Source organism: Helianthus annuus, chromosome 4 (genome assembly GCF_002127325.2).
Source record: "Helianthus annuus cultivar XRQ/B chromosome 4, HanXRQr2.0-SUNRISE, whole genome shotgun sequence".
NCBI classification, from domain to species: domain Eukaryota; kingdom Viridiplantae; phylum Streptophyta; class Magnoliopsida; order Asterales; family Asteraceae; genus Helianthus; species Helianthus annuus.
The window spans coordinates 202,269,125-202,280,332 of record NC_035436.2 but is presented as its reverse complement, the minus strand read 5'-3'; the positions used below and the strand labels follow the sequence as shown (position 1 = coordinate 202,280,332).

Genomic DNA, 11,208 nt, shown 5'->3' with positions numbered 1-11,208 from the left:
CTTAATCGTCCAAACACTTTTAGATTTCAGTATTTTGTTGGATTATTCAAATTCTCAGTCGGATAATTCAGAATATCAAGAGCGAGTATGTTTGTATATGGCTTGAGTGCCACCTAAAACGACACAACACTTCATGACTCGGTGTGTCAGTTTGGTGGATGAATCGGCTATTCAGTTGACAAGAACCTATGTGTCGGTTGATTTTGGCACGTATTTATGGTATGTGTCCCGACCAGGGGCGCCCTCCCTTAGATCCTGTAAAGGTGCGCTGCCCTGCCCCTTGACCTCCCTTGTTTGTCGAAGACAATACTCAAATCAATCTTGAGTGAACATGTACTCTACAGTCTACACCTCCTAACCCATAACAATGTTTATTTGCATTTCTATCGTGTTATGTAAATTTTAATCATCTAAATGAACGTGTGGTAGTAAAATTATCAACACACATAAACAAGACTATGTTGGGTATACTTTAAAAAAATATATTGATGTCTTTTTACCTTTTAAAAAACATGTTTTAGAAACAAACAAAATTTCATTGTTACATAGATTTGTAAACGAGGTGACAATGTCATGTAACCCAAATCATTTGGTATAGTTTTTAAACAACTATTTTTTTTTTTTTACATTTAAACACCATCTTATACTCGTAACGAGTATAAGAATTTAAATTTACATCATTTGTTCATTTAGTTAACTAATAACCAATTCCTTATATGGATTCTAGTAAATAATTTCATGCTTTCGGACTCACTAATATGAGTTTTTTTCGTCTTTCTTTTTCTTTTTTTATCTTTACACTCAACTTTCAGCGCTGAGACTTACAACCCCTTAAAATTTCTAAAAGTTTTTTAACTGAGTTTTACATTTTTATTTTTATGTACATGTGGGTATAAATTCAAGTTGATTTATATTTCGACGTAAATTTTTACTGAAAATGAGTCGGGTCATATATAATATGTTCTTATGCTTATTATTATGTACGTTTTCGGTTGCTCTACCTTTTGACGTAAATTTTATTTTATTTTATCCGGAAATGAGTTGGTCAATTATAATGCATTTTCGTGCTTATTTTTATGTATATTTTCAGTTAGTCTACGTTTTGGACGTAATTTTTTTTGGAACGCCACGACAACACGCGGAGCAATTTACTGGGAATTGATAATCATCAAAAATTATCTTTTATCGAATTACATTTATGCATATACAACGATTTTCAAGGTGCTAACTGCTTTATTGATTTAAACTTTTATTATTTCATGATGTAATTAATTATTAATAATATTAATGGAAAATACCCTGTGATACGTTTATTTTTCTAGAAACCTTTTACGTGTATAATTGTGTGTGTATCTATATCTATATCTTCTATACTATATAATAAAAGAAACTATCTTTAGGACACTTGTCATCATATTAGGCTATGTATCTATTAATTTTTTTTTATTATTTAGTTTAATTTTTTGTAATTAATTATAGATAACTCTCCTACTAAATATTATTTAGTTTAATCTCTTATGAATAATTAGCATTTAGTTTAATCTCTTCTAATTAATTATAGATAACTCTCCTACTAAATATTATTTTATTTAATCTTTTCTGAGTTAGTGTCATTTACGTCCTTGTGGTTTGTTCACTTTTGATATTTCAGACCAAATTTTAAAATTGCACCGTTTTCCTCCCTAACATTTTGGAAACGTGCTATTTCAGTCCAAAAAAATAACCACAGTTAAAAATTCAGGTAGCTTAGGGGTAACCACAGTCAAAATTGCAGCTTGGTCGGGATCGAACCTGTGACCAGCTGCTTAGAAACAAACGAATTTTACCCCTAGGCTAACTGAATTTTTTAACTGTGGTTATTTTTTTGGACTGAAATGACACGTTTTCAAAATGTCAGGGAGGAAAATGGTGCAATTTTGAAATTTGACCTGAAATGGCAAAAGTGAACAAACCATAGGGACGTGACGTAAATGGCACTTAACTCATCTTTTCTACTTAATTATAGATAACTATTATTTAGTTTAAATTTAATGTATACCTGTCATTTTTTATTTATAATATACAAATTTACTCTTAATTTTTTCAATTATGTAATTTTCTCTAATAAACTCTAAACTTTTACAATAGCATATATAATGCTAGAGATAAAACCAAACCAAATTATTTATCATCAAAACCAAACTTTGTATTAATATATTATTTATTTTTTTTCATTATTAAAAATTATTATATCGATTTTATTACATAATTTTTAAACAAATTGTATATAACTTTCAATATTACTTTATGTATAAAATTAGATTTATTATGAGTTTTTTAAATATAATTTATATTTTATCACTTAAATGACTGCTTATTTGCTTCTTGAATAACATGTATGGTCACTGTATCTTCTTTTCAATAATCATCTCTGCAATCACCATATCTATCACGTACCGAGTATATCCATTAGGTTTTTATATATATTTTTCTTATTATTTGGTATATAAAATCATATTTATTCAACTCGAGTAATACACGAGGGTTTTTTAAAATATAACTTTTTTATTATTTGGTAAACAGTATTACATTTATTTAACCCGTGTAATACACGTTGTTTTAAAGATATAACATTTTTTTATTATTTGGTATATAAAATTACATTTATTCAACCCGTACAATACATATCGTTCTTATAGATATAACATTTTATTATTTAATATATGAAATTATATTTATTCAACTCGTGCAATAAAAAAGGATTTTAAAGATATATTGTTTTATTATTTATTATATAAAATTTATTTATTCAACCCGTGTAATACACGGGGTTATAACCTAGTATATATATATTATTAAGTAATAAAACATTTAAAAATTTCCTAATACTTTTATATGCTTTATCATTTAAACTTATTAAATGAAATTTGAATAACTTGTGATGTATAATTTATAATTTTATATATCATATTACTTAGCTTTTTTAAAGATACAAAGGAACTATAATCCAGTAAAAGGATTCACAAAGAATTCTTTATCCTATATCCATATAATTACCTTAAAAATCACTATTTTTTTTCTCTCTTTTTCAATTAAATAATGTGTGATTTTTAAACCTTTATCGTGACATTTTCTCTTTCCTCCACTCATAACCACTTTCAAATATAATTAAAAAAATTGTAAGGGTGAACAGTGTTCCCATATATTTACAGATGAACAGTAACATTTATTCTCTCCTCAATCACAACCACTCAAAATCACTCACAACCATTCCTTATAACATAACTAAACCACTCACATAAATTTAAGAAATCTATTGTGAATGCTCTAATAGAATAAAGAGAATATGTTTAGTATGCAACTTGAGAATTCGTGGTCCATTTGGTGGTTCACACATATTTCGTAAAACATTATTTTCAATTAGTTTGAAAGGGATTAACTTTCGAAAAAGGATGTTAATTGACGTTGGGATTATTCTTCAATGATAAATATACTTTATAAGAATAATCAGGAATGGTGATAATGACATGGGATGTATATAGGGTCCCCACATCGTCATGACTAATGTATGATATACATGCTAGAAGGGTGTTTGTGCAATGTAATGAGAACACAGACACAGATAATCACTTAACATGTTATTTCCTTTTAAAACATAAGAAAAACTATAACAATGTGATAATCAAATTAAAAAGAATAAAATACGAAATATGAGAGTACGACTAGTCATGCTGGTCAACAACCTTCTATAATTAATAAAGCCCATGGAAATGAGTTCCCCAATCAAAGTCTCATAAATGCATTCAAATTAGGTGCCCAAACATGTTAACTTATCAAAAAGTGAAAGCACTAGTAGTTATAGGAATTTATCACACATGAGGCAAAAGGTATGGCCTTTGTCCAGTTTTGAGCTCATTTACGAAAGGTCGAGTCTTCCCGCCTTTATAACGAACAAAAAATTGCACCGTCTCCCTTTTAAGATGACTAGAGAGGGTTGACTTGGGTCTTCTTGTCCTCTAAGACTGTGGGGTTTGGTTCCCCTTCCCCCACCTCCACATCACCACCTTCCTGACAGGAAGGGTTGCCACCTCACCATCCCGAACCCTTCCTCGAAGCCACACCCAGTAGTCTAAATACCTTTTAATAACTTAAAGAAGAGAGCAAATATGGTGGGGAGAGGTGACCACAGCGTTGTCTTATATTGCACTTTGTCATCATGAATGCAACTTTACAACTGAGCTAACCACAAAATGTATATTCAAACACCATTTAATGTTAGTCATTTCGAATTTTCGATGTCTTATTTTAGAAAAGTTAATAGCGTGTATAAGTAGTTTTTAGAGCTTAATAATTTGGTGATTGATTTTAAGAGTGTAATGCTACTTTTGTAGTGAGTTACCAATATCCTACGCAATAAGAAATTCACATATTTATTAAAAAATAAACGTTTGTCGTTACTGATAACCTACACGATAAGAGTGAGACACCAAAGATTTGATCATGTAGAAGATGCATCTAGCCAGGGCCGGCCCTGAGAATTTGTGTACCCTGTTCGAGCTCGAAAAAATGTGCCCCTAGGCCTTAACGAAATTCGGTATTGGGCTCACTAAAGGTCTAAACCTAATGTCAAAGGGGTTAATAACTAATCTAAACCATAAGAATAGTTTTGTATGGGGGCACATGTTGGTGTTTGTATGGGTGTACACTATTAAAAAATATTTTACATATACATATCGGGTTTCTTTCATAAAAAAAGTGCCCCTCGAAATATCGGGCCCTGGCCGGTAGTCCTCCCCGCCCACCCCCAGGGCCGGCCATGCATCTAGCAACACATGAATGAGACGAAAGAAAGGTGCTACACAACTACAAGTCACCTCGAAGTTAAAATCTAAACAGACGTCTCATGAAATAAAGTGGAATACGTGATTTAAGCGAATATGTGCGACTCTCATGTCAGGTAGCCCCTTGCTATATGCGTAATTAGTTACTAACATAGCTATAGAATTATATATCATAATAAAAAATAACCAATTTCATGATTTTGCCTAAAGTAGTTGGTACTTTCCAAAGTCCCAATCCACTAAAAGGTATCAAACAACATCCCTGAAAATTTGAAACCACTTTCAAATTATAACAAAATATGAAAGATTCAACATTTCATAGAAGATACTATGAAAATTTTTTTACAACTGCATAGAAAAAGATTCAATATATATAAAAGAGCACAAGGCCAAACAACTTATAAAACAGTAAGCTAGAAATATAAAGGCAACATTAAGTTTCAAGTCACATATACTCCTTCAAACAAGCAATTACTTTATTTAAGTACAGACCATTTTTCCTATCCAGTTATCCTTTTACTCCAGCTCTAAAACATCCTGCAAATAACATATTAGTTTCAATGACTAATGTCAGGGACGAAAATGGTACAAATTTGAAAGAGTAAACTTCCGTTTTGCTCCTTGTGGTTTGGTCATTTTAACGGTTTTGCCCCAAACCTTTAAAATTAGCCATTTTACTCCCCGATGTTTTGGTTTTGTTGCCAGTTTGCTCCCTGCGGGGAGCAAAATGGATAAACAAACAATTTGGATGGAGTTAGAGGCGGGGAGCAAACTGGCAAAAAAACTGAAACATCAGGGAGTAAAATGGCTATTTTTAAAGGTTTGGAGCAAAACCGTTAAAGTGACCAAACCACAGGGAGCAAAACGGAAGTTTACTCAATCTGAAATTTGGCCTGAACTGCCATAATTGGACAAACTACAGGGACGAAAATAACAGTTATTATTAATGAGTTAATTGTTATTTTCGTCCCTGTGGTTTGTCCAATTATGCCATCAGGCCAAATTTTAAATTTGTATCATTTCAGTCTCTAGTGTCTCTAGTCTCTGACATTTTTGAAACATTTTTGAAACATGTCAGTTCCAACAAAAAAAAATGAGTTAACTGTCATTTTCGTCCCTGTGGTTTGTCCAATTATTCTATTCAACCTTAGCTTTTTGGATGGAACTGATATCAACGTCAGGAACGGAAATGGAAATGGTACAGATTTGAAATTTGGCCTGAACTGTCATAATTGGACAAACTACATTGACGGAAATGACAGTTATTATTAATAATAGCACAAAGCTTACCTAGCTACTAAGGTCAATTTCTTTTGCTATGTAGCTGATTTGTGCTCGCTTAATAATATAATGATCCTAAAAACACGAAAACAATGACGTTAGTTATCGAAATCTTCAAGTTCTTCGTGACAATTTGCGGCGTATTATCTTACCCTGCCACCAGTTTCCTCTCGTAGCAAACCCATCATCTTCTCCAATATTATTGCTGTAATTTTGCTGCATTAACAATGAAAGTTACCTATTTGTCCATAGTAATTCATGTTCAGACTGAAAATAACTTTACAAGTGTGTTATCTTACTGTTGAGTACTGTCCAGGCCCAGGGGTGTTTTTGGTAGTATGAGGATTAATGTAGATGTCTTGACCACCATAGTGTAACGAGGAGCTAAGAGTACACGGTTGTGATACCTCCTGCTCATAATACGCGCTCAAATCGATCATCTTCGAGTTCTGGCATTTGTCTTCCTTATCCAAACAATCTGTAATGTGGAAAGATTTCAATTATAGTAAGTTCAAATCTTGTAGCATGTTTCACTCAATGCTTTAACCTTTCGGTAGGACGGCCAAGGGCCCACTCTCCCTACGGGGCCCTTTTTTTCAAAATAAAAAAAAAGTTATAAGGTCGGTTATTGTACAAAATGCCTTAACGTACGCTGCGTACGAGATTCAGTATCAACATGCGAAATTTGGTTTATAACATGCAACTTTCATTTTTTACATGCTATTTCAGTTTTTTCTGTATGCGATATGAAGTTTTTATTAAACATGTGATTTCCCTTATTTTTTATGTACATGCGATTTTCAGGTTTTTTTGACACATGCGATTTTCATTTTTGGTAACATAACGTGCGGTTTTACCATCGCGTACGCAACGTATGTTAAGACATATTGTACGATATACTTTTTCTATATATCTATATATATATATATATATATATATATATATATATATATATTAAAAATATTATATGTTATTAAAAGAAGTATATTAAGGGTTCATTTTTTCTACTCGGGTCAAGATACGACACGAGGTCTTTGGTCTAAGGGTATCAACAACAAAAAAGTAATAGATAAATGATCTTTATAAGTTATATATAACCATCTAGTTATGGTTTAATTTAAGTCATATTTGGAATATGGGTATGTTGTGGGTCAATTCATCTATACAAGCATATTTATATCTTTTTACATTTTAAAGTAAAAAAATGCGTAAAGAACCATCATACCTATTTTGAAGAATGAATGATCTAAATAAAGATTGCTAATAAAGTGTGAAAACGAAAATCTTGAAAATGTATTCTTGAATCAATCATTCTAGTTTTCAATTCATGTGCAATACGTCATTAACTAATTAAGAGTATAATAATAGCTAGTAAAGGTTTTTTTTCTTTTTCTTTTATCTAGTGAAGCAGCTACTTTGGGCAAGGAGAGTATAGTATTGGATGCATTTCTTAACGGCTCATGTTTGTGGGTTGGTGGTAGAGGTGTACAAAAAAACTGGTTTTAGAACCGAAACCGGAAAAAAAACCGAAACTGGTTTTTTTTTAACCGGTTTTTTTTATAACCGTTTTTTTTAACCGGTTTTTTTTAACCGCCGGTTTTTATACCGGTTACTATTCTTGATTTCAAAAACCGGTTATTAACCGAACCGGTTATTAAAAACCGGTAAAAAACCGGTTTTTTTGGGAAAAACCGGTTAAAAACCGGTCCCAACCGGTTATACCGGTTATTGTTTTGGACCTCAAAAACCGGTTAGTAACCGGAACCGGTTATAAAAAAAAACCGGCTTTTATTTTGAGTGAAAAAAACCGTTTTTTTTAAAACCGATTAACCGATTTGTACACCTCTAGTTGATGGGTCTAACTTCTTACAACCCGAACACGACATAATTATTAGTGGGTTGACATTAAATTCCTTTAACCTCAACTATTATTATAATTACTACTACTGTTGCTGTTGCATTTTAATACTCTAATACTATAGATTTACAACCAAAAAAAATATGTACTAAAAAGTTACATTTAAATTATAAAAACAAATGTTAATTATATTTTTTAACTTTTGAAATTTGGCATAAGATCGATACTTAACCATGGCAATGATCAAAATTAAAAAAGAAAATAATATACAGGTTAAACAAGTCAACCTGTGAACCCAACCCTTTTCTCTAAACATGTTATGGGTTCGACTCGAAATTGACCCAAGCCCATTTAGCCTAAACTCAAAAACATGAATTTGATGTTAGTTTTGTGACCGTAAAAAATTCACACCGATTACATTCAATACGAATTAACTCAACTTGTTGTTTTGTTATATAGATCATTAAATTACTCAATTGGCATAATTACCTAATTAATCCGACTTTTATTATCTTCTTGTAAAATCTCTTACACATAAGAAATAGAATATAAGTAACGGGTATTATTAAAATAAAAATCCGATAAGTTAAAAAGTTGTCAACATAAGCCTTAGGCTCGAACCTCGTTTGGGGGTAGATTCATAGTTCTTCTTGGGTTGTTCATAGCTAATATCTTCCCTTTTATAAGCCTGAAAATAAACCAACATACGTGATACATATTGTTCAATGAGTGGTAATTTTTTCCAAAAAGCAAAATTATTATTTCAGAAATCCACCGAATAATAATAATAATAATAATAATAATAATAATAATAATAATAATAATAATGTTTTTTTAAAGTGGATTTATATAATATTCATGTTTAAGCATTTACCAATGTAACTTCATGATATTGATTCAACCACATATCCAATTAATACATTTTTTGCCCAAAACAAATGTATAAATTTATTTACTCAAAATTTAAACTCTCACCACCGATGAAAACAAGTGAAAATTAGACGTAAACTTTCAACCGATTGACTCAAAATTCACACCGAGTGAGGCTATTTGACAACTTCTGAATGTTTAAGTGTTGGACAACTAAAAACTAGTATAATGTTTAACTGTTCAGTGGTAAATCTGACCAATTCAGATTAGAGATTTAACCATTCAGACTCAATATAATCCTTAACAATTCAGAGGTAAATGCCTGAACCATTCAGACATCTGCTCGCAAAACAAACAGTAAGTACTGAATCAGTAAGAAGTCTGAACCATTAATCTATTACCCTTCTGACTCATATAACTTCTAATCATTTTACATAATCATCCATTTTTATTTTTATTTTTTATTTTTTTAAAATCACTCCAACCCAACAACACAATCATGTTTCTGCAATCGACCACTATACAAATTAAAAAATAAACTTCAAATAATTGACTAATTTTTATAAAAAAAAAAAAAAAAAAAAAACTTTTTAACCATAAAATCAAAAGGGTGTAACTAACATGAAACATAAATGAAAGATACCTTTGAAGGTGGGGGAAACATGGAATCAAACAGAGCAGATGAAGATGAAGACGATGAATCTTTTGGTCCGAAAAGATCAGTAGCCAATGAAGAAGAAGAAGAAGAGGAAGTTGCTTGTTTTTTGGCTTCCATGGTGATAATCTGAAACAGAAGAAAAAAGGAGGGAGATCACGTGAAGGAAGGCCTCTGTTTTTAATATATAGGACTCATCCTGTACAACTTTTACTGCCAAAAGTACAACTCTTTATTTTCATTTGAAAAAAGAAAAATATGTTTACTATACACACATTTAATTATAATACACTTAACATATTGTAAAAATATTGTAAAACCTATTTTAAGTATATGACAAAATACATTGTTTTTATGATTTACAGAAATTAATTTCCGTATTGTAAGGTGTAACGTGTATTCATTATAAACGCAGGTATAATGTGAATGCATGGATATGATACGCAAGGTTTTCAAAGGTTGTTTTTATATAGTATGCACGTACGTCATTTATACGTTACGTGTATACCACGTGTATGTCATAACAATCAATTATGCATGTCTACACAATAAAAAGTTATTCTTGTATTGGCGTGTTAAACTTGATGTGGTTTTATAATATAAATGTGTTATTCTTGTATTAACGTGTTAAATTTGATGTGGTTTTATAATATAAATGGGTTATTCTTGTATTAGCGTGTTAAACTTGATGTGGTTTTATGATATTAAATGGGTTATTCTTGTATTAGTGTGTTAAAATTGATGTACTTATATAATATTAATGGTTTAACATGTGTAAATATACACAAAAGCAAAGGTTTAATTTGTAAAATTAAGCTAGTTTTTTTATATATAATGCACATTTAATTACTTTTTATTAAATAATAATAACAACAACAATTTTTTTTTTTTTTGAAAATGAATAGACATTATACAATTAGGTTAGAAGTTAAAACCAATTTTCGATTAATGATGATGACATTCTAAGACTATAGAGTGTGGTCATGACCCTCAAAACCACCATTATCTTCTATGGTCAGCGCCATGTCACCTCACTCTCATCCATCATCCAAATTTATCATCCTATATGGTGTGGTCATGAGCCAAATCATCATCCCCATTTTTTTTTTAATTTATTTTGTGTAAAATATATTTAACTAATTAAAGAAATGGAGGTGCATGATTGACATGGTTTAATCCATACGAACCATGATGGTTCCCTAAGGGGGGTGGTGTAGCACATCATCCACCATCTTAGGTGACAATCCACACCCCTATACCCCTTAGCCTAAGTCGTAAATTGTTAAGAGCTTGCTAATTTGTCCCTTTTCTATTTTAGTTTGTATATGATTAATATAATTGTAATAATATTACCACCTTGTTCATATATATTACAATAAATAAGTTTTTTCTTAAAACATTTAAACCATTATTGTAATTTCTTCAAAATGATTTTAACAACAATAAATTAAATAAAATAAAAAATATACATATCTATTAATCCATCTATATGTATTAGGATTAAAATGAAAAGTGAAGGAGATATTTTTTTTTCCTTTCTAAAACTTTCTTTCTCATTTTGTTAAACACGTATTTTAGTCCCATAATCTAAAAAATATATTCGTGTATAACACTAGTAATTACTCTACTAGAGTAAATACATAATTTTTTTTCTTTTTTATATTTATACAAAGAAATATCATAATTAAGTAGATGAAAAAAATAAAAAAATAAATAAATCTTCC

General features: G+C 30.4%; 1 protein-coding gene across 1 annotated transcript; it reads right to left on the bottom strand.

Moving 5' to 3' along the window:
- Nucleotides 1-5,173: 5,173 nt before the first annotated feature.
- On the bottom strand, nt 5,174-9,657 carry LOC110938025. Its single transcript, XM_022180498.2, has 6 exons — nt 9,473-9,657; nt 8,581-8,647; nt 6,401-6,579; nt 6,254-6,317; nt 6,111-6,176; nt 5,174-5,357 (listed from the first exon to the last, which is right to left on the bottom strand). Exons 1-5 carry the CDS (start codon nt 9,602-9,604, stop codon nt 6,160-6,162), a joined length of 459 nt encoding a protein of 152 aa, XP_022036190.1. The 5' UTR covers nt 9,605-9,657; the 3' UTR covers nt 5,174-5,357; nt 6,111-6,159.
- Nucleotides 9,658-11,208: the final 1,551 nt, after the last annotated feature.

Bases quoted from the DNA above. Each gene is read 5' to 3' on its own strand.
- LOC110938025 (XM_022180498.2), bottom strand. From the start codon at position 9,604: ATGGAAGCCAAAAAACAAGCAACTTCCTCTTCTTCTTCTTCTTCATTG. The intron at 8,648-9,472 runs GTATCTTTCATT...GTTTATTTTCAG, and splicing joins TGTTTCCCCCACCTTCAAAG to GCTTATAAAAGGGAAGATAT. The intron at 6,318-6,400 runs GTAAGATAACAC...TTGTTAATGCAG, and splicing joins GGCCTGGACAGTACTCAACA to CAAAATTACAGCAATAATAT.